The sequence below is a fragment of the Ogataea polymorpha genome, assembly GCF_001664045.1.
Source record: "Ogataea polymorpha strain NCYC 495 leu1.1 chromosome Unknown OGAPOscaffold_4, whole genome shotgun sequence".
Lineage (NCBI taxonomy): Eukaryota > Fungi > Ascomycota > Pichiomycetes > Pichiales > Pichiaceae > Ogataea > Ogataea polymorpha.
Window position 1 is genome coordinate 404,958 of NW_017264701.1, and position 21,641 is coordinate 426,598.

A 21,641-nucleotide genomic window follows, 5' to 3' on the forward strand; every position below is an offset into this window, starting at 1 on the left:
CGAATGAGACCAGTAATCGTTGGATCTGATGTCTTTGAAGAAGTAGAAACTTGCGCTCTGCAAGTATGTATGCTTTTTGAAGCCTTGCCTGCTGATTTCGTTGTAAAGATCGTTGAAGCTCGCTCATTGCTTCCCGCAATTTTTGCAGACATCTTTGTCTGTTTCTGGTGTATTTTTCAATACTGATTTTAATCATCTTGTCCTCCCTGCTGCGTAGCTCCTCTATTTCACGTTTCTGTTCAGTGATCATCTTGAGATAGGAACCCACATGACGACTGAGATTATGCTGATTTCGGGTGAGCTTTGTACGAATTTCTTTAGCACGATCGGCGTATTTCAACGTGTTAAGTGTTTCGTCATAGTGACGTGATGATGGAGACACGCATACAATCATGAAAGTTTTGCAATTCCCGCCCAAAGAAAATTTCAGTAGCCTCGTCAACTTGGAATCTCTGTAAGGAACATGGTTGTGTTTTCGAGGGTCGCATAAAGCATTAATACAGTTTCCCAAAGCAAGAAGTGACTTGTTAATATTTGCTCCCTCGTGAAGCCTTGCCCCTTTGTTTCTAGTGGCCGACGCGCGCTCACTTCCTGCCAGGTCGATAAATGATAGGGTTGCGTAGGTGTGCTCCTCGTTGAGATCCGCTGTTCGAGGCTTCCGTAGCACATTGATCTGAAGTATAGCATGCGATCGCGAAGAAGTAGAGTTCGCTTCTGTTGGGGAAACTGTGCGGTTCTTGTTCCCTATGATGATCAAATCCATGACTTCGTCCACAGAGTTCGGAGTATGTGTAGATAAATTAGCTACTGTTATGCGCTTATTTTCGTCCTCTCGCAATATCAATGACCTAGGATCTGTGCTGGGATTAAGCAAGTCCCTGATCGTTTCATTGTAAATTTCAAGATAGCTGAGAGTTATCTCTGCTCTTTGCGTGTCTTCCATCTCGTTTATTCTGTTGAATAAGTCTTGCATGGCTAAAAATATGATACCTGGGTTTTCCGGCGTACCTGATATCGTGAAAGTTTTACCACATCCAGTGGCTCCATATGCAAAAATAGTGGCATTGAACCCGTCAAGAACGGAGTCAAGCAATGGTTTTGTCGAAAACTCGTACACTTCCATTTGTGTTGTATCCTCGTCAAATAGTTTGTCAAACACAAATCGATGTTCTCTAATTCTCGAACTGTGCTTGCCGATGCTGTTTGTATGCCTCTTATCTCCATTGTTTAATGTGTTCGAGAACACGTTCTGCTCAATTTGGACCAGAGGATTTGTATCACTTGGGTCGAATATTAGCATTCGATCGTCCACAGCGTTCAGAATTTTGCGAATTCCATTATGGAGTAGCAGCCTGTTGCTCGTATTCTGTGGCACACCATACCCATAAAGTGTGTTTTCAGGGTTGTCGGGCTCGGATCTTAGTAGTTTAGACGATTCCACAGATGTAAACGGCCGGATCCTCACAGCAACAGTGATCGACGACTCTCTGGACATAAACAAAAATACAGTGCGGTCAATTTGCTGTGAAGACTATCTTGATCGTACCAAAGAAAGGTGCGCTTGTGCTGGTGTCGCGGTAAAATATATCTATCAACAAGCCCTTTTGATCCAATATTTATGTAAACAAAAAAAATACAATACAGTCGACGCGTCGTTGCGAGGACTAATTTTTATTGAAGTGGAGCATATAAAATCTGCGTGACATACTTTCTCTTGTACCTCACTATACTTGCCACAGCTAATGTGTTGTGTTTGATGGACGTTGTGGCCAGGTGGTTCAACACCACATGATTTGGAATGCTCAGAGCACCGGAGGTATTGTCTTTATCCGTGTGATTGTAGCTGTTGAGAATGACACTTTCTAGATGTGGTGGTAGCTGAGGAGGAATGAGCCATTGCTGGCTCTGGTTACCTTGTCGTTGATTATTATCGAGTGTAACGTAGTAATCCTCCATCACCTTCGGGTCCGTAAAAATTGGAGGAATCGAATCGATGTATTCCGCAGGAGCGCTATCAGGAAGCTCTTCGTCGTCGTGGTATCTGGTGTAGCCATCTCCCATGTCGTCGTCATCTCTTGTGAGTCCTAGCTTCGAATCCAGCGTCCTCAAGTATGATTTGGACCGGCTTCCTTGTGTGATGGCATTCAAACTGGTATAGTCATCATGCTCGGACGGAATCACTTCTAAATAATTAACAAAGTGTCCGGAGGTGTCTGTTGCTGTAGGAATGAAGTTAGAGAATCGCACTTCGTTATCCACCACGAACTTAAATCTGTGTGTTCCCGGAGGTAGTGCAATTTGTACACTAAAACTACCATCCTTCTTAGAAGGACCATTCAAAGCAATCATTTTTCGCCATCCGGTGAACGTTCCCATAACAAACACCTTAGAACCTCCTTCCGTCCATTTGAACACCGTTGGCACCAATATGGGTTGAGCTGTCTGCTGTTGAGATTGAGATTGTTGCCCTTGTGGGTGCTCGCCGATCGGAGAATGCCCTATGTCGTTTTCGCTGTCAATTACCATATCATCATCCTTGTGCATCCTGCTTCCTGTCTTGTGTTTGTCGTAGTCCATGTCATCCGTAAGTATGAGTGTGGACTTGCGTCTTGTAGGTACTGAGCTATCGGTAGTATTTGTCGCTGACTCCGACTGCCCACCTTCCTCGCTGGATCCCGTCTGTCTCTGAAGGTCAACCATGGAGACATCTTTGAGATTCGACGCCAGCTCATCGTAAACAGATGACGAGTTTATCGACGAGTTATTCGAATTGTGGGACATATTAGACATCACGGATGTGTGGTCCAGTGGTGGAGTGCTCGTCACTTGGCGTATGTCAGGTCAAAAGAGGGCGCTGGCGGATAGAACTAACTCCAGCAGCGAAACTCAATTTAATCGAAAAGTAAACTCTCGTTTGTTTTTTTGCTGTCACGACGTTGGGTGCCAGTAATAATAGATACGGGTAAATTTCATAGGGAAATGTATAATTTTATTTATATTTTAGCTGCTAAAAGCAATTATGGCCGCTTCACCCCTTGGATCTGAAACCATAGACGACAAGATAGAGTCGGCAAAGGAATCAATTCTGGCTGACCTGGCCACTAGAACTACCAACAAGAGCCTTTTGTCTCCGAAGGTGCTTATTATATGTGGATCAGGCTTGGGAGGCATATCGGAAATTTTGAAAGGTGAGACGGTCTCCATCCCCTTCCACACAATTCCAAACTTCAAGACGTCGACCGTTGAGGGTCATGTGGGGAAACTATTGTTTGGCGAAATTGGCACCAACAGGGTTCCTGTGATGTGTATGGTGGGGAGATTGCATTTCTATGAAGGCTATTCGTTTGAAGAGGCAACGTTCCCCGTGAGGGTGGCAGCAAGCATGGGAGTGACTACGTTAGTAGTCACTAATGCTGCCGGAGGCATCAATCCCAACTATAAACCGGGCGATTTGATGGTTATCAGTGATCACTTGAATATCCCTGGTATGGCTGGCTTCCATCCTCTCAGAGGTCCCAATCTAGACAAGTATGGACCTCGATTCTTGCCCCTGTCTGATGCTTATGATTTTGATCTCAGGTTGGAATTTTTGAGATTAGCAAAACAGGTTCTTAGACTCAAAAGAACCATACATGAAGGTACCTACTGTTACGTGGCTGGACCAACATACGAAACTAGGGCTGAGGTGAGACTGATTAGAAAGTGGGGTGGCGACTCGGTTGGGATGAGCACTGTTCCAGAAGTAATCATTGCAAGACATTGTGGAGTCAAGGTTTTCGGTCTGAGCTTGATCACCAACGCAGGTTTGGGAGAGCCTCCGATTAGCGCATTGGAATGTTTGCAGAATGGATTGAAGAAGGAAGATGTTTTGGATCAAACAGAAGGAATGGCTAGTCACGAAGAGGTTTTGGAAAACGCCAACAGTGCCTCAAAGGATGTCAACATATTGGTTGAAGCATTTATAAACACTATCATTTGATAATCGTCAATGCATTATAGTATACAAGATAATCAATGCTCAATGTGCATTTTTGCCAATGGCCACTGCGGCGGCCGCTGCTGCGCTCGACTTATCTGATAATTCCATTTGTTTGATACCGCTGCTAGCAGAGCTGACTGTCCCATTTTGCAAGGAGCTTCTTCTCACTGATTTAGATGCAGACGCTGGCCTGCTTGATCTCTTGGGAACACTGTTTGTCGTGACTCTCGCTGCAGAGTCAGTGCCTGTTTCCTTACTTTGCCGCAAAAGTTCACGGGCTTTCAAAAGCGAATCAATCCACGAAACCGATTCATTAACTTTGAAGCCCACTCTTACATTTGAGTTGATTCCCCCTCTTACCAGTGTTTTTGAATCATAGGCACTCAGAAAAATGAGCTTGTTCATATTCATCAATTCCAAAATAAGGTATCCTTCTTTCAATTCTTCGTCAAATTCGTAGTCATACATTGACACGTTACGGTTGGTCAGTTTTACCTCAACTATTTTCGAGTAAAAATCCATTGCCTGCAATTGTGTCGACGATTGAGGGTTCTGCAATTTGAAGTCCGAATTGATTTCATATATGAGTAACCGGGCCATCGATGTGATAATGAGAATGCAACTTTTGAGGTCTCGGTTCAGGCTTTGATAATTTTCCGTAATAACCTTGTTCAAGATGTTGTCATCTAAAGTATGGCCTTGTGGAACAAACTGATTTGGCTTATGCGTCAGCTCAGATTTGAGAATGTTGTCAAGCTTGAGGATGTATTCATTGGCCATCAGCTTGTTCGTGATGCTCTTGGGAATCTGTTTATCCAGTAAAATAGGATTGATCATTTGTTGTTGTTGGTGTTGTTGATATTGAGAGCTCGACAAGTTTTGAGGAGCTTGCAACGCCCTCTTATGTGACATCATATTTCCTATTGCACCCGCTGCACTTACTGCTTGCGAGCTGGGTTGCGGAATCCCTAGAAGCTCGTTAATGGAAGGAGCGCGCATAATTGGCTTCCTATCCGGTCGGTCGCTTCGTTTAGGAAGTACCGAACTCAAGGAGCTTTTCGAAAGGGAGTCCGAAGAAACGCGCCTGTCTGATGTTTGGAAAGAAGAATTTGAAGGATGCGACTCCGCGTTTGTCGACAGGGGAGGTGTGTTGATGGAAGAAGTCATTGCTTGACTGTGTCTAGGACCGACCATACGCAAAGTGGTTCTTAGGGATGTTTCCGATGGAGAAGGAGATTCGGAAGCTGGAGGGGTGATTGAAGAACCATCACCATTGACGAATTGTAAGCTGTTTCTTCTTTCAACTATGTCGTTCTTGTTTCGAAGTTCACTGGATATTGGTGACTTTCTGACGATTGGGGTGTTGGCTGCGACGGGGGGAAACTGATTTGCTAGCACCCGATTTTTGACTTCCGGATCCTTTTCGGCAAGTCTGTGAGACAAAACTTTGTTCATCAACTGCGGATTATTTTGTGCGTTCATTATCTGTCGTTTGAGAGCATTTTGAGGCACAGAAGGTGTTTTGCTAGATATTTTACCATCAGAAGGACCATATAAGTTTGAACTAGAGTTTGATGGAGAAACCTGTCTCGATTGAAGCAAATTATGCAAACGCGGATTATAGGCTTCCAGTTTTGGGACTTTGGTTCTCCAGATGAAATCTTTGTTGTTCCAATCTATGTTTTCCAACCAGGGTTGCCTTTTGAGATCTTCAATGTTGCACCTCTTTTCTGGCTCAACTACCAGTAAACTTCTGATCACTTGCTCAACTTGCGGTGGAACAAAGTAGTTCTTGGGGAAGCTGTAGTCTAGAGAGATGATTTTCTCGAACGTCAAATATTCTGTTTGACCTTTGAATGGAGGTCTTCCGACAATGAATTGATAGAGAATGCAGCCCAAGGCCCATAGATCACATTCGAACCCGCAAATGTTGTACTTTAGTAGCTCAGGGGAAACGTACTCTGCCGTTCCTACAAACGACCCGTTGCTTGTTTGGTTGCTCATTTCCCGCCCAGCTTCGTCTATAGGCTGCATGGAACGGCCATTGGCCATCTCTTCCTGAGACAAGATCTTGGCCGCCCCAAAATCTGTAATCATCAGTTTCCATTCGTGGTTAAGCAAAACGTTTTCCGGCTTCAGGTCTCTATGAATGATTCCCTTTGAATGTATGAACTCAACAGCATCAATCAATTGCACAAAATAGTATTTGCTCAGGGTTTCGCTAAGAGATCCCATTTTGCGAATCAGTGACAACAGCTCGCCGTTTTTGGCAAAGTCAATAACAAAATAAAGCGATTTTTCGTCCTGGAAAGTATAATATAAGGTCACTATCCCGGGATGTTTGCCCAATATGTTGAGTGTGTCCTTCTCTATGTTCACATACTTGCGTTTGTTCTCTCTATGTATATGTGACTTCGAAAGGATTTTGATTGCATAGGTTCGGTGGTTGTGTATAGAAACACCCCTATACACCTTAGAGTAGGAACCTTCTCCAATACATTCACCGAACTGGAAATCTATAGCAGATCTCTTTCTAGCCATGGTGACTTTCTGGAGAAGCTGAGAAGTTCAAGTTGCAGGGAAAAGATTGGATCTCGGAATTGTGGACGATTCCAATCCAACTTCTATTCTTATACAGCCTTGTCTAAAACAATAAGGTGTGTTTTCACTCCGATTTTTTGTTAGCTATTGACACATTATTAATTATGGCAGCGTCGACCGACTTTTATAATCCGGCCAACAGACGAGTCACGTCGTCCATGCCGTCGTGTTTCTGGTCATCTAGCCTCTGTTTCACGACCTCGACCAGATCTCCGATGCTCACTAGCTCTCCATCATCTTTTTCGTTACCAGTACCCAGCACCTTAACTCTGACCTGGCCCTGAGGATACTCTTCCCTCCCCAGGATCACAGCAAGTGGACATCCCGACTTCTCAGCAGCCTCGAACTGCTTACGTGGATTGGCCTTGGCTTTGTACAAGTATTCACACTCAATTCCCGCCTTCCAGAGTTTGGCAGCAATAGCCATTCTTTCCTTCAAAAATCCGTTCCATCCTTCACCACCACCAAAGGCCATCACATACACCTGGGTCGAGGATGCTCTAATCTTGTCTGCCAGTTCTGCCCTCTGCTTGATGAGCGAAAACAGCCTTTCCACACCAAACGAGACACCAACACAAGGGATGGATGGAGCTTTTTTTCCCTTGGAGTTTGTTCCTAGGAACATTCCAACTAGACCATCGTAACGGCCACCAGCAGCAATAGACCCGACGCCAACATACTCTGAAGCATCCTCGTCGTCCTTCTTGGATTTTTTCGCCCGGGCCTTCTTCTCGGCAGCGTCCTTAGGAGGCGCACTCTGAGACGTCACGGCCTCGTATATCACACCTGTGTAGTAGTCCAAACCGCGGGCCAGAGACATGTCAAAAGAGATGTAATGGTCAACCTCAAAGGCTTCGACATAGTCTGCCATAGTGGTAATCTCGTCAATACCCTGTTTTGCGGACTCGTTGGCCATCAAAGTTGGATCGCTGGATAATCTGGCCAGAACGTCTCTGAGCGTGCCATTGATCTTCACATACTCTCCGATTCTGTCAGCGACATCCTCCGGCTGGTTCTTTTCTTCACACATCTCCTTTTTAACCGTATCCCAGGGAGACTTGTCCAGTTTGTCCACCGCAGAAGAGACTTTACGCACGTCTTCTTCTTTTACTCCACAGACCTGGAAAATACCGTCCAAGATCTTTCTGTGGTTCAGTTTGATTTTGAAATCTCTGATGCCGAGTCCAGTAAGACCAGAAACAAGAATATTCATTATCTCTGCGTCTGGAACCATAGAATCGTAGCTTCCCGCAATGTCGAAGTCACATTGGTAGAACTCTCTCATTCTTCCCTTCGTCATAGCCGGCTGGTCTCTTCTGTAAACCTTGGCAATGTGGTACCTCTTGATATTTGATATTCCATTCATGGCAACGTATCTGGCAAAGGGAACAGTCAAGTCGTACCTCAAGGACGTCAGTTCACCTCCTTGGTCCTCCAGATTGTAGATCAACTTTGAGTCTTCCCCGTACTTACCAGCCAGAATTTCTCTGAGCTCAAAGACAGGCGTGTCAATAGTCACGCCGCCATGCGATTTAAAAAGAGATGTGAGCTTGTTGAAAATGGCTTCTCTGATAATCATATCCTTATCTGCCCAGTCTTTGGTACCTTTGGGGGTCTTTAAGTTGAACTGCAAAGACTCTTTGACTTTTTTACCAGCCACTCCAGCAGTTGCAGTGGCTTGAGACGATGGTGCACTGGTGGAAATGCTCTGCGACATTGCTCGACAAAATATATTATATCTTTTGATCGAGGAACAAATGAACATAGAGACGAGCTACGGTCAAGATTTTTCATCATTGGGTTTGTGTGGCGCACGACACTTTATGACCTAATGTTTGTTGTAGGAGTATACTGCGTTTCATAGTGAATGCAGCAGAGTGTCGATGGCTGCCATAGGTCGGTCGAAATTAGACCTTTACTGATATATCCACTTTCGCTTTGAGGAACAGGCCTCTCACTCAATGTCCCGTATATTAATTATCTGTTTTTATTAATTGCAGGTTATTGTACACTATTTAAATTTCTCTACTATATAGTCCTCTCCATTCTCCTGGTATTCTTCCTTGCTGATGAACAGGTTGCCGAAATCACCCACGGATGAGCTCGTAAGCACGTTGGCTCCAACCCAGGAGTCGAACTGTCTTTCAACAGTGTCAGGAGAAAGGTAGGTAATGATTGTGTAGTCTGAAATCAGTCTAGCTAGGTCTTGGGCAATTCTGTGTTCAAGGTTTGGAATTCCGGAAAGCGAGCCGGTGAAAACGATGTTTTTCAGGAGCTCCATATACAGAGTAGCTGGGGCTTCGAGGCTTTTCATGGACTTCAAGATCAAGCTAGAGATCCCTTCTGCATCTTGCGCGACCTTGAGGTGAGGCAGTTTCTTCGAGTATTCGGCAGGGTTGAACAATGGCTCAGCCAGCTTATACTGTTCAATGCCTATGTCTTTGATCAGACGTCTATTTGGGAGCTCGTAGTTTCTAAATTCAATCTGGGAGTGAGACTCATATTGTGGATAATTGGTCTGTGGAGGGAGATCTTGTTGGTCAGGCGACAGTGGATACAAGGAAGCGTGCAGCAGCACATTTTTGAATTCGGCTAGAGAAGTCGATATTTGGTATGTTTTGAAAGAGTCACTCATTGGGACCGATTGGAATGGTTTGGGAATGAGGAATGAGTCCACTGGCTCGTTGGGGAATTTGGATTGTATGAACTCCAAAGCAAATGGGCTGAGGAAGTCGCCACCAAATTTGGTGAATTGGATGCCTTTTGTGAGCACAGATCCATTGCTGATGGGGGTGACACTGACGATATCGTCATCGATATCCACGACAATGGAGGAGAAAGGCTTGGAGACAGAAAATGCGGTACAAAGCTGTCTTTTGAGAATGGAGAAAATGGGCACCTCTAGCTCTTCAAAAGCAACCTGACATGCCTTAACTTTATTTTTCTTGGTGTTCCAAGCGTTCTCGGTCACCACCAGGGGAATTTCGTTCGACTTGACTTTCAGATCGGAGTACAACTGCGCCCAGTGTTGCGACATGGCATCCCAGTTGTAGACTATGCCCTCGCTATATATTGTGTAGATATTATTTTGCGGATACAAGTCTATGTCGTCGCCAAAGATGTAGTCGCCCTTATCGACAGATTCCCGCGAGTACACCGTGGGCATCACCACTGACGGGATATCAAAGGTCGACAGGCCTGCTTTGGTGTACGACGAGTTCGAGTCGACAATTAAGGAGGGAAAGTCGAAGTCCATAGTGTTGTTAAAAAAGTAAATAAAATTTCGCGAGAAAATAAAGTTGAATTAATCCAGCCTTACCATGTCTCAGCAGGACTACGAACGGCTGAAAAAGAAGCTGAAAGACGCACTTAACCGCAAGAAGGAGATCGATCGAGAGGTTGCGAAGCTGGAAGAAGACATCTTCAACAAAGAGACCGCATATCTATCGGAAGGAGCGCAACACGGGAATATCATCAAAGGATTCGAGAACTTCACGAAGTCCACCACATCGACATCGTCTTCGCGAGGGAAGAAGATACAGTTCACAGACGAAGACCGTATATTTTCTCTCAGTTCTGCTACCTACGTTCGCCACCTAAAAAAGATCAACAGCGGCCAGATGCAAGGGAGCCTGAACCCATTGCTGGCCCAGTACGACGAAGACGATGATGAGAGCGAGGAGTCCACACCTCGCAAGAGACGAACCTAAAAACCGGCTATTTGATACTTTGCTGTTCAGATACACCGCTTGTGGACGACCGTCGCTTTTCCCGTGTAGAATATTTAAAAATAGCGTCGATAAAATTTTATCTGCTAATGCATTTGACACCAGAAGAGATCGCCAGGTTGCAGGCCCAGACCGGCAACATTCGCAACATTTGCATTCTCGCACATGTCGATCACGGCAAGACTACGTTGTCGGATTCCTTGCTTGCATCCAATGGTATCATTTCTCAGAGAATGGCAGGCAAAGTGCGGTATCTTGATTCCCGACCAGACGAGCAACTCCGGGGAATCACGATGGAGTCTTCGGCCATTTCTTTGTATTTCAAGACCATCTCGAGGGCCCAGGAAACTTCCATTGTCAATGAGTACCTAATCAACCTGATCGATTCTCCTGGCCACATCGACTTCTCTTCGGAAGTCAGTACCGCCTCCAGACTGTGTGATGGCGCCGTTGTTCTAGTAGACGTGGTGGAAGGTGTGTGCTCGCAGACAGTCACGGTGCTGCGCCAGGCCTGGGTTGACAAGCTCAAGCCGATCCTCGTTCTGAACAAAATAGACAGACTGATCACAGAGTTGCAAATGACGTCTGTCGAGGCCTATTTGCATCTATCCAAATTAATCGAGCAGGTTAATTCGGTCATTGGATCATTTTTTGCGGGAGAGAGAATGCAAGATGATATGCTGTGGAGAGAAAAGGTCGAGAGAGGCGAGGTGGAGGAATACGTCGAGAAGGACGACGAGGACATCTATTTTTCTCCCGAAAAGAACAACGTTATATTTGGTTCTGCCATCGATGGCTGGGGCTTCAATATTGCTCAGTTTGCTGTGATTTACGAAAAGAAGTTGGGTATCAAAAGAGACTTGCTCCAGAAATGTCTTTGGGGGGACTTCTACTTCGACCCGAAGACTAAAAAAGTGATACCAGCAAAGGCATTGAAAGGCAGAACTCTGAAGCCGCTTTTTGTGAGTTTTGTGCTGGACAGCATTTGGCACATCTACGATACCATTTTGCTGCACAAGGACACAGAGAAACTCGAGAAGATTGTGAAATCTCTCGGAATAAAGGTGCTTCCAAGAGACCTTAGATCAAAAGATACAAAGCAACTGATAAACACCGTTATGAGCCAGTGGCTTCCTGTTTCGAACGCCGTGCTGCTCACTGTTGTGGACAAGCTGCCATCTCCGTTGCAGTCACAGAAAGAGCGGATTCCTCATATTCTAGACCCTACTCCGAGCTCTAACATGATCGACGCGCGATTGAGAAAAGATATGGTTGAATGCAACAGCAAGGGTATTGTCAGCTGCTATGTCTCCAAGATGTTATCTATTCCCGAAGATGAACTGCCACAGAATCAGAAACAAGCGATTGGTGAAGAAGACCGGCTCGAGCTCGGCCGCAGAGCCCGTCTGGCCGCTCTGAAAGCCGCAGAGGAGGCCAAAAAGCTCGAACAATCTTCCGAGGATGATAACTTTGGTGTGGTCAAGGATTCAGGAGAGGTGGAATGGGAGTTCGAGCAGGAGGAAGAAGGAGAAGAGGAAACGGAAGTGAAAAAAGAGGCTGTTATCGGGTTTGCCAGAATTTACAGCGGCACACTCTCTGTTGGACAAGAGCTGACTGTGTTGGAGCCTAAATTTGACCCACTGAACCCAGAGGAGCACACCAGCCACGTGACTATTACTCATCTGTACCTGCTGATGGGTCGGGAGCTCATCTCGTTGGAAGAAGCTCCAGCAGGAAGTATCGTTGGTATTGGTGGTTTGGAGGGCAAGGTGCTTAAAAGCGGCACTCTCATTTCCCCGGGCGTGATTGGCGTCAATCTGGCAGGCATCAATTTGAACAACCCGCCAATTGTGAAGGTTGCAGTGGAGCCTGTCAATCCGGTCCATATGGATCGTTTAGCGCGCGGACTGGAGCTTTTGAACCAAGCCGATCCTTGCGTGCAGACTTATTTGGAGGACACCGGGGAGCATATTTTGGCAACGGCAGGTGAGTTGCACCTCGAGAGATGCTTGAGGGATCTCCGTGAGCGGTTTGCTGGTATCGAAATTACGTCCTCCAAGCCGATGATTCCGTTCAGAGAGACAATACTGGCTCACGTCGACATGAACCCGCCAAAGGGTGAACTGGGCAGGGGTGTGGTCGAGATCAAGCTGGATAAGTACCATATTCTGCTTGAGACAAGGCCGCTTCCGGAGAAAGCTACCAGTTTTTTACTGGAAAATAAGGCTTCTATTGCAAAGCTTGTCCGTCGGCATATCAGAGGAGAAGATGAAGAGGAGACCATTGTGGGTAGCGTGCTCAGCAAAAAAGAGTTCTCCGAGAGACTGAAGGAGGCACTGGAGTCCGGTAACAAATCCAAGATGAAAGACAATATCGACTGGAAAGATACCCATCTGCGCGTTGTTTCATTTGCCCCAAAGCAAGTGGGCCCGAACATCCTGTTTGATACGCCAGACAACCGTCTTCGCCGTTTGCTTGGTACCGACTCCAGATCTGAAAAGTTTGAGTATGAGGACAGTCTGTTGAATGGATTCCAGATTGCATGCTTTGAGGGCCCGTTGACAGCAGAGCCTACTCAGGGCATTGCTCTCTTTGTCAAGAGCATTCAGAAGCTTGACGAGCCTGTTCCTGTGAATAACGTGGCTGGCCGTTTACTCGGTGCCACAAAAGACGCTGTGCACAAAGGGTTCTTGGACTGGTCGCCGAGATTGATGCTGGCAATGTATTCCTGTGATATCCAGGCCTCTGCAGAAGTGCTGGGTAAGGTGTACGCTGTGATTCAGCGTCGTCGCGGAACTATCATTAGTGAGGAAATGAAAGAGGGCACTCCGTTCTTTACAGTCAGTGCTCGTATTCCGGTGATTGAGGCGTTTGGATTCAGCGAAGACATCCGCAAGAAAACGTCTGGAGCAGCCTCTCCACAACTGGTCTTCACTGGCTTCCAAATTATCGACGAGGATCCGTTTTGGATCCCGACTACGGAGGAAGAACTGGAGGAGCTCGGTGAGTATGCGGAGCGTGAGAATATTGCAAGACGGTACATGAATGAGGTTCGTCGCAAGAAGGGCTTATTTGTTGACGAAAAGGTGATTCAGAACGCTGAAAAGCAGCGTACACTGAAGAAAGACTAATTACGTGCGCGGCACAAAAATGTGTAAAGAACGAAGATAGTATATTAGCGACTTTTATATTCTATAGACAGTATGGGGTTGTTTAGCAAAGAAAAGTCACCAGAGGCTCCAAACCGCTCGAAGCGAGAGAAGTGCTGGGAAAGCAGGGACATTTATTTCAAATGTTTGGACAGAATCGATGTGGTGAATCCGCTAGACAAGAACGTGCAAGAGAAAATCAGGAAAAACTGCTCTAAGGAGGATTCCCAGTTCCAGAAAGACTGCGTGGCCTCGTGGGTCAAGTATTTCAAGGAGAAGCGTCCTTTTGATATCAAAAAGGAGAAGATACTGAGGGAGGCGGCAGAACAACAAGCAAACGCTAAAATAGAAAAATGATTCCGATCGTGTAAATAAGGTTTCTCATTATTGTGTGTATATAAATGACCAGGGAAGGAGTATCAGATTACAGAAGCTGGGGAACGCGCATTTTGGACATGTGATGCTCAGTGTAGGAATAGTGAATGAGAAGTCTAGTGTACAAATGTAGCATAAGTTTGTGCAAGAAGTTTATCTGCGGCTCGTTAGCTCGCTCCTTTGACAATTTGTAAAAGTTGGGCAAACCTCTCTTTATTCTCCTCTATCTCTCTTCGCAATTCGGACACGCGAGCGTTGTATAGTCGTTCGCAGATTTCTACTACCAGCGGCTCGTTCATTCTGTAGAACTCCATATCCTTGTCTACAGAGTCGATAAGCCCGTTTTCAAGCATGAGATTGTTGTAAAGAGCCAGCAGCTGGCTTTCAGACGGTGTCCACTGCGGACTATCTTTCATTAGTGGATTTTCTTTCGTTCTCTTTAGTATAGTGCCCAGGTCAAAATTCTTACCTGAGGACGAATGCAAACACTCAAACAGCGTTTGACATATCAGCAAGAGCGTCTGTGTGGTGTAGTTCTCGGGAACAGTCAAATCTATCTGCTCCATCCAGATAAATTATTTTTCATGTACAATATCTGTTTATTTACTTACAGATCGGCAAAAAATATACAATTTCATTCTTGGATCCGTCTCAATGCCTTTCCGAGGTGATTCGCAATTGACATCACTCTCCAACGATCTCAACGGATTTCAAATACACAATGCTGGCTCAAAGTCTGGCACGAAGACGGAACGGAGTGCCCTGCATCATCAAACGCAGCTGTCTGGCACATCTAAACGATTTTCATTAAACATGCCCCTAGATCCGCAATTCAGCTCGAAAATCCCCACACGCTCGCCCTCAACAAAGTCTCTCAAACTGTTAGACCCTCCACATGCAGATAACTCCAGACTACCTGTCGCCAAAAGGTACTACAGCGATTCCAAACACACACATAGAAAACCATTCGCCAACCCTCCGTCAGCCCTCCCGACCTCAAAATCGATGCACCATCTCAGCTTGCACACTGCATCTACTCCATCCTATTTGAATCCTACCATGTCCTCGTTGAACCGTTCGAGACACGAAAAAGAGAACGTTCCGCTGCAAAGAAGACAGAGCCTGAAGCAGCCTCCAGCTCGAGGAATAGTGTCATCGTCAAGTGTCGCTGATCTCCAAGTCCTGAATAAACCAGATAGAAAACCAGGGATAAATCGTCCTACAGTGCCTCCGGCCCATCGAATTCCATCCATTCCTTCTAACCGGCAACGACGCAAACCTGTCTCCTCCGAAGAGGAGCTGTATAAGCTCATGGAGAGCAGCTCAAAAATCGCCCACCAATTCCGCCAATTTTTGCATTATGCCTCCCAAGGTCGCCATGAGAGACCACCACATAGTCCTCAAAATTTGGCGACTGCCGATCCTAGCATGTACCAGCAACTGACTGTGTATGAACGAGGTGAAATACTGAGAAAGAGAGAAATATACTTCACGGGAGACAGAAGCGTCAAGGCCCGAGTTGACAGTCAAAATTATAGCTACAATTTTGGTTTTGACGACAAGAACAAGGACTACAGATGCGCCGTTGGTGACCATATAAATTACCGGTACGAAATTATGGCCAAACTTGGCAAGGGATCCTTTGGGTCTGTCATATGTGCCAAGGACCACAAGACACAGCAGCTTGTGGCCATCAAGATCGTGAAAAACGAAATGGACTGGTCTGTACAGGCTATGAGTGAGATCAAGTGCCTGAAGAGCCTCAGCGGATGCTCTCCATACGTAGTCCAATATTTTGAGCATTTTCATTTTAGATCACATATTTGCATCGTCACAGAACTGCTTCTTATCAACCTCTATGAGCTCATTGAAATTTCAAAGTTCAGAGGTTTGGGCATGGGGTTGTTGAGAAAGTTCGGAAGCAACACCTTACACGGGCTGCGATTCATCCATGAGCAAAAACTAATTCATTGTGACATGAAGCCAGAGAACTTGATGCTAGCTTACAATAATCAACTAGGATTTCACGTCAAAGTGATAGACTTCGGGTCATCTTGCGAGCATGGCCGTCCCGTATTCTCCTACTTGCAGTCAAGATTCTACAGAGCACCCGAAGTGTGTATCGGAGCCAGATATAACCACAAGATCGACATATGGTCTTTTGGAGCAATCATGGCTGAACTCTATACGGGGACCCCGATATTCTGTGCCAAAGACGAGTATGAGCTTCTCGACTTCTTTATCTCCTACTTTGGTCCTCCTCCTAGGAGTTACATTCTTGAACTGCGCACACAATTGCTAAAGGAAGGGCCCATAGTCAATCTAAACAGACCGTCTACAAACTCTCTCAACTTCCGCACACTGTTATGGAAAGCATTCAACGATGACGGATCATTGAACTCCTCATATCTGCATTCGAAGAAAAGTGGTTGCAAGTTTAAGCCATCTTCTTTCAGCCTATCTCGGCATCTTGCTCGCTATCACACAGAGCCTGGAGCTGGTTTTGAGCACTTTGTTGACATGCTCGCTGGGTGCCTCACATGGTCACACCACCGGAGAGTTGACTGCGACAAGCTTCTTTCCATGCCTTTTTTTAGTCAGTATGAATAAGTAGACTTCCGTGCACCAGGAGTCCCCAGAAATCATTTGTAGAAATAACTTATCAGACAAATGAGCAATTCTCCTCCTTCGACCTCAAGTTCCGGGAAGGGGCTATCTATTCCACGGAAGATAGCTCTCAATGCCATTAATGAGATACAAAATCGTTCCAATGACTATTTGCATAGCAAAAGAGGTGGAAAGGGCCTTGAAGAAGGGCGCAAAAGAGCAGCTCTGGCAGCTGTGATCTCGACCGTTTCCTCAGTTGGTGCTGATCGGTTAACAAAAGCAGATTTCGATGAGCTCAGAGATTTATCAGAACAGGAATCTCACGACAAGGTGCATTTCATGGACAAACTGACCAACAAGCTGTTAGATGCAATCCCTCGACGGTCCGATGAATCGATGGATGATTTGAGAAAGCGATTGGAGGACCGGCATAGGATAGAACAGCCAGGGCTCTCTATAAAGAGGATCAGCAGAAATTTCAAGACGTTGAGCTCGAAAATGGATCTCGTGTTCAGTCTTCAATACTCTATAATTCACGTCATATCCTGGGATAAGCCCTCGTTGACACTGACATTTCTGATTCTCTATACCTGGGGATGTCTAATGCCCTACCTGTTTCTTGTTTACCCGGTTTTTTACGTTCTGACGGGGGTTCTCATTCCAAACTATCTCTATCGTCATCCTTTAGCGAAGCCAGATATCATTCCCACGCGTGCGCGTGGTGACAGCTCAATATTTGGGTTTTTGCGAACCGAAAATGCCTGGGAATTGGACAGGCAACGCATTTTGCTCGAGAGAAGTAGGACACTCGAACGTATACTGAGCCAGGAGCTGGAGTTGTCCACAATAAGCTCCAGAACATCAACAGACTCAGAGGACGAGGGAAGCTCCAGTCTATTTTACGAGGTATTCACAGCAGACTCGAAAACCAATTTGGTGTTCAAGGCTGTTCTGGAGGAAGACGAGGACACCACTGAGAAGGGGCCCACGGGCGTGGTGGATAAAGTGAAACTACTGATCAACATGAGAGATTTACAGAATCTTACCTCCGACATAATCAAGATGATGACTCGCATGCAAGATAGCATCTACGAAAATTACAGTTTCAAGGACGAGAAACGAAGTACCAAGCATTTCTTCAATCTGATTGCACTAATTCTCATAACGGTAGTCCTTGGGCCCTACGTTCCATGGCGAGCGATTTTTATTATCACTGTGTGGGTTCTGGTTCTGTTGAAACATCCCAACCGCCAACATATCCTCAAACAGCTCAAGCCAGCGACTAAACACAAGCTCCCACCGAAACACAAAACTGAAGTGAAAAACAGAGCGTTTAGGCTGGGTGAGTTGATAGTGGATGATCCTCCTCAATACAGGACCATCCAAATTTACCAGATAGAAAAACAGGACCTTATCAAGCCTTCTGTCTACGAACTTTACATGTATTCTTCGTCGATTTTCAATGAGTCCGATACCCTTAGAATACAGAAAAAAAGACCCAAGGGGACTACCAATCTCTCACTGGTGCAAGCTCCTAGCCCAAGCTGGAAGTTCACGGAAAAAAGCTGGACAGTGGACGCCGATCCGGAATCTTGGTGCCTCGAAAACGGTGTCTTGGATGAGATGGAGATTGACGGAGAGTGGGCATATGACAAGTCCGGCGACTATCGTCGCTGTCGTCTTGTGCGTGAGGTTGTCAGATACAGCAGGCCACCAAAAAAGCGATAGGGGCTCAACTATGATTCCTGAACCAGGCCATCGAAAAGCCGTCTGAAACATTCGTTCATAGGGTTATTGTAATGAGAATACGGATCCGTCCTTGATAATGTCTCACCACACAAATTGCAGAAGTAGGTTCGGCACCGGGAACATGTCATCTTGTTGCAACCATCAGAACGCTGAATAAGTAGAGAGCAGGATGGACACCGGACGATCCCTGCCTCTCCTGACTCAATCAGGTCTTCAAACATCATATCCGAAAGATGCTCCTCTACGGCAAAAACAATCGCTTTTCTGCCGTACTTGAAAGCCAAATTATTGCGCGTCTGGGAGCCTGGTTCATGCTCGAGCCACAGCTGAATATCTTCCAATGGGATCTTTTCGCCAAGATAGTTTCTGCAACTGTTGAGATCACCATGCCACGAATGAAGACACCCAAAGCAAAATGCCATTTGGCAATCGGGACAGATCGAGAGTAAATTGTTCTCGTCTTTGCGAAGAAAATATTTAGCACAATGCCTACGAGGACACTGGGCTACTCTGAAAGGGAACAATCGCCTATATTTTTCGAATTTGAATGTTGTGTTGAGCTTCCAATACCTTTCTGTCAGTTCTGGGTCGACTACTTTGTTGAGAAACTCTTTTGTCAGCGGGACCTGGAAGAATTCTTTTTCGAATTGCTTCAAATCTTGATTCATCACGCCTCGGGACAATCGATCATTGGTCTCCACATAGGCTTTGGTGCAATCAAAAGAAGGACAATGGATATTGTCGAGCTCTCCACGAAGTATGTTGGAGGTAAAATAATCTCTCAAACACTCGTTGCAATAGATATGGCCACACGATTCAAATCTTTGCACCGCAAGACCCTTCTTGTCCGTCTGACATATCTCGCACATGAACGTGGTCAGGTTGAATTGGTCTTGCTTTGCCTGTGTATCTGCCGCCACGTATTGTTCGTATTTCTGTTTATCAAGCACCAAGGGCTGCGATAAGTCAATCACTCCAAAGGCATCACGGCTTCGCTCTTTTATGTAATCGATAATAGAAAAAAGCACAATCTCGCGATAATCCTGCCATAAGCCTATCAGGGAGGCCACTATCGAATCCTTGTTACTAGGAACTATCCAGTGAGCACCACGGAGCTCCAAATGTGGAGGCTCTTCCTCTGGATACTTGTCTTGAAGCGTGAAACAGAGCTCTATGGGGCTAAGATTCGCGATAAGCTGCGACTGAGCGCTATTTTCCATACGGATCTCCAGCTCCTTATCTAATGCAACTGGAATCACGAGGCGTCCTGATTTCGCTGAAAAGTCCAGCTCGATTTCTGGGTAAATTGCTTTAAGACTTTCAAATTCCTCCTCCACATCTAGCATAAAAGAAATCAAACTAATCTTTTTTTTTTTTCACTTGACACGATGGATAGATCGACCGGGTTTATTCGCACATTTGATGCTTTTCGTAAGTGAAACCAGTGGTTGTTACTGACACAGCAGCAAAAATAGCACCATCGCAGCAGGTGCGGTCTACGAGAGGATCGTACTCCACCATTATCACCTATCTGTTTATTTTGTTTCTCATATGGGTCGAGGTTGGAGGATATATCGATGGTGCCATAGATCACCAATTTACAGTTGACGAAGTGGTACGCAAAGACCTGGTGATAAATTTGGACCTTGTTGTTGCCATGCCGTGCAATTACATTCACACAAACGTTAGAGACTTGACCGACGACAGATTCTTAGCAGCAGAGCTGTTGAATTACCAAGGGACGACATTCAACATTCCGCGATGGTACGAGCAATCTGCCAAGAAAATTGTGACTCCAGAACTGGAAGCGGTTCTAGAGAGATCCCTTCAGGCTAGGTTCCAGTATCAGGGCGAACATCACGACGAAGGAGCACCTGCTTGTCGTATATTTGGCGCAATTCCTGTGAACAGAGTCAAGGGCGAGCTTCACATTACCGCAAAGGGGTACGGGTATAGAGATAGAACGCGCGTTCCTGTTGAGGGTCTGAATTTCACGCATGCTATTTCAGAGTTTTCGTTTGGAGAGTTCTTCCCTTACCTGGACAATCCGCTGGATATGACCCTTAAAACAACCGATGCCCATTTACACACTTTCAAATACCACTTGAACGTCGTGCCGACCCTTTATCGCAAACTGGGAGTTGAGATAGACACCAACCAATACTCGCTGTCGCTCACCGAGTCTTCAGGCAAATACGTTCCTGGAATATTTTTTCAGTACGACTTTGAGCCTATTAAGCTTGTTGTGGAGGAGACAAGATTGTCTTTCTGGCAATTTGTGGTGCGTTTGGCAACGATTATGGGCGGAATTCTCGTGGTTGCAGGATGGTTATACAAATTGTTGGACAAGTTGATTTTGCTCACGCTCGGCAAGGAGTTTGCCAAAAGGGGCCAGGAGAAGAAGGAAGGCGGTTTGCTCGATAATGTCGAGGATTTCGAGAAAATATAGAAGCTCCATCTAATTCAGCAGAGCCTGGGCGTCTTCCTTGTATCCCACACCCGGTACGACTTCAGTATATCTGATGTATTCGTCGTCGTCAAAAGTGATAATATCCCAGTACTTATAGACCATCATGATTGCAAAAAGGTTACTAAGAGTGCTGAAAATGAGCCCGTCTGCGTAGTGGCTCAACGATGTGCAGATGTCATAGCTGAAGACGTACAGGAGACACTCAGCAGCGACGAAAAAGAATACTGAGAGGCATAGTGCTTCGATGGCCCACCAGTTGAGTACAAGAGTGACGAAGCATATGAATAACTGGCACAGCAGGTACATGAAAAGCAACAATCCATTGAATATGAAGTAGAGCACGAATAGAGGGATAGTTTCGGCAGTGTTGATAATGCTGGTCCAATTATTAAATGTGAGAATTGCCACGACGTAATTGAGGACGAAAACGCCAAAAGAGGAGCCAAACATGGCTGCCATAGTGTGCAGGGAGCCATCGTCCCATAAATTCAGACTTGACAGTCCCGCAAAGAATAACGTCCAGCAGCAAACGCCGGTCATGGCTATCTGGAAGCTAACGAAATATGCGTATGTGGAAGATCCGCTTGGAGATACTCCAGTGTCCACTACGATGCAGGACACCGTGAACATTATAAAACTCCAGAAAAACGTGAGCATTTCTTTTCTCCCGACAGCAGTGTATCTCAATCGCACGTTGTATATGATCATAAGGGCCACTATGAGCGAGGACATGTGTATAAATGACGTTCCGATCTGGAATATTAATGTGTTCGAAATATCTACCGTGCGCGCGTAGCAATCCGGGATGATCCCCACAAAGGTGGCATTATGGGCATGCAACGGATTGATCAGCGTGCACAGTGGAAGCGAGGTTCTCGTGCAAATTCCGGAGAAGTCGCCAATCATACAAGATATCTAAATACGAAGCTATTTTGGCGCGTTAGATAAGATAATAAATTTACTTGCCAACTAAGTTTTTAGGA

The 21,641-nt window shown here is 45.7% G+C and overlaps 13 protein-coding genes across 13 annotated transcripts; 5 read left to right on the forward strand and 8 right to left on the reverse strand.

Moving 5' to 3' along the window:
• Positions 1-300: 300 nt before the first annotated feature.
• OGAPODRAFT_16488 (uncharacterized protein) lies at positions 301-1,357 on the reverse strand (the record flags this gene model as incomplete). Its single annotated transcript, XM_018354464.1, has 1 exon — positions 301-1,357. A coding segment is annotated over exon 1 (733 nt), but the record flags the coding sequence as incomplete, so codon positions are not given.
• Positions 1,358-1,671: 314 nt separating this feature from the next.
• On the reverse strand, positions 1,672-2,526 carry OGAPODRAFT_49533 (uncharacterized protein; the record flags this gene model as incomplete). The annotated part of the gene is made up of 1 exon (XM_018355632.1): positions 1,672-2,526. One exon carries the CDS (start codon positions 2,524-2,526, stop codon positions 1,672-1,674), a length of 855 nt encoding a protein of 284 aa, XP_018210551.1.
• A 493-nt stretch (positions 2,527-3,019) lies between these two features.
• On the forward strand, positions 3,020-5,946 carry OGAPODRAFT_76560 (uncharacterized protein; the record flags this gene model as incomplete). The annotated part of the gene is made up of 1 exon (XM_018356195.1): positions 3,020-5,946. One exon carries the CDS (start codon positions 3,020-3,022, stop codon positions 3,977-3,979), a length of 960 nt encoding a protein of 319 aa, XP_018210552.1. The 3' UTR covers positions 3,980-5,946.
• OGAPODRAFT_76561 (uncharacterized protein) lies at positions 3,106-6,520 on the reverse strand (the record flags this gene model as incomplete). The annotated part of the gene is made up of 2 exons (XM_018356196.1): positions 3,106-4,190; positions 4,237-6,520. 2 exons carry the CDS (start codon positions 6,518-6,520, stop codon positions 4,144-4,146), a joined length of 2,331 nt encoding a protein of 776 aa, XP_018210553.1. The 3' UTR covers positions 3,106-4,143.
• On the reverse strand, positions 6,509-8,297 carry OGAPODRAFT_76562 (uncharacterized protein; the record flags this gene model as incomplete). Its single annotated transcript, XM_018356197.1, has 1 exon — positions 6,509-8,297. The coding sequence occupies one exon, from the start codon at positions 8,295-8,297 to the stop codon at positions 6,705-6,707; it is 1,593 nt and encodes a 530-aa protein (XP_018210554.1). The 3' UTR covers positions 6,509-6,704.
• A 294-nt stretch (positions 8,298-8,591) lies between these two features.
• Positions 8,592-9,836, reverse strand: OGAPODRAFT_94070 (uncharacterized protein; the record flags this gene model as incomplete). Its single annotated transcript, XM_018357462.1, has 1 exon — positions 8,592-9,836. One exon carries the CDS (start codon positions 9,834-9,836, stop codon positions 8,592-8,594), a length of 1,245 nt encoding a protein of 414 aa, XP_018210555.1.
• Positions 9,837-9,900: 64 nt separating this feature from the next.
• OGAPODRAFT_94071 (uncharacterized protein) lies at positions 9,901-13,489 on the forward strand (the record flags this gene model as incomplete). Its single annotated transcript, XM_018357463.1, has 2 exons — positions 9,901-10,262; positions 10,427-13,489. The coding sequence occupies 2 exons, from the start codon at positions 9,901-9,903 to the stop codon at positions 13,437-13,439; spliced, it is 3,375 nt and encodes a 1,124-aa protein (XP_018210556.1). The 3' UTR covers positions 13,440-13,489.
• Positions 13,490-13,511: 22 nt separating this feature from the next.
• On the forward strand, positions 13,512-14,390 carry OGAPODRAFT_94072 (uncharacterized protein; the record flags this gene model as incomplete). Its single annotated transcript, XM_018357464.1, has 1 exon — positions 13,512-14,390. The coding sequence occupies one exon, from the start codon at positions 13,512-13,514 to the stop codon at positions 13,812-13,814; it is 303 nt and encodes a 100-aa protein (XP_018210557.1). The 3' UTR covers positions 13,815-14,390.
• OGAPODRAFT_8417 (uncharacterized protein) lies at positions 14,000-14,398 on the reverse strand (the record flags this gene model as incomplete). The annotated part of the gene is made up of 1 exon (XM_018356760.1): positions 14,000-14,398. The coding sequence occupies one exon, from the start codon at positions 14,396-14,398 to the stop codon at positions 14,000-14,002; it is 399 nt and encodes a 132-aa protein (XP_018210558.1).
• A 247-nt stretch (positions 14,399-14,645) lies between these two features.
• Positions 14,646-19,517, forward strand: OGAPODRAFT_94074 (uncharacterized protein; the record flags this gene model as incomplete). The annotated part of the gene is made up of 2 exons (XM_018357465.1): positions 14,646-16,363; positions 16,508-19,517. 2 exons carry the CDS (start codon positions 14,646-14,648, stop codon positions 18,165-18,167), a joined length of 3,378 nt encoding a protein of 1,125 aa, XP_018210559.1. The 3' UTR covers positions 18,168-19,517.
• On the reverse strand, positions 16,503-19,517 carry OGAPODRAFT_100299 (uncharacterized protein). Its single transcript, XM_018352970.1, has one exon. The coding sequence runs from the start codon at positions 19,406-19,408 to the stop codon at positions 18,176-18,178; it is 1,233 nt and encodes a 410-aa protein (XP_018210560.1). The 5' UTR covers positions 19,409-19,517; the 3' UTR covers positions 16,503-18,175.
• A 59-nt stretch (positions 19,518-19,576) lies between these two features.
• OGAPODRAFT_76566 (uncharacterized protein) lies at positions 19,577-21,617 on the forward strand (the record flags this gene model as incomplete). Its single annotated transcript, XM_018356198.1, has 2 exons — positions 19,577-19,619; positions 19,655-21,617. 2 exons carry the CDS (start codon positions 19,577-19,579, stop codon positions 20,635-20,637), a joined length of 1,026 nt encoding a protein of 341 aa, XP_018210561.1. The 3' UTR covers positions 20,638-21,617.
• OGAPODRAFT_24286 (uncharacterized protein) lies at positions 20,647-21,564 on the reverse strand (the record flags this gene model as incomplete). The annotated part of the gene is made up of 1 exon (XM_018355268.1): positions 20,647-21,564. One exon carries the CDS (start codon positions 21,562-21,564, stop codon positions 20,647-20,649), a length of 918 nt encoding a protein of 305 aa, XP_018210562.1.
• Positions 21,618-21,641: the final 24 nt, after the last annotated feature.

Bases quoted from the DNA above. Each gene is read 5' to 3' on its own strand.
- OGAPODRAFT_100299 (XM_018352970.1), bottom strand. From the start codon at position 19,408: ATGGAAAATAGCGCTCAGTCGCAGCTTATCGCGAATCTTAGCCCCATA.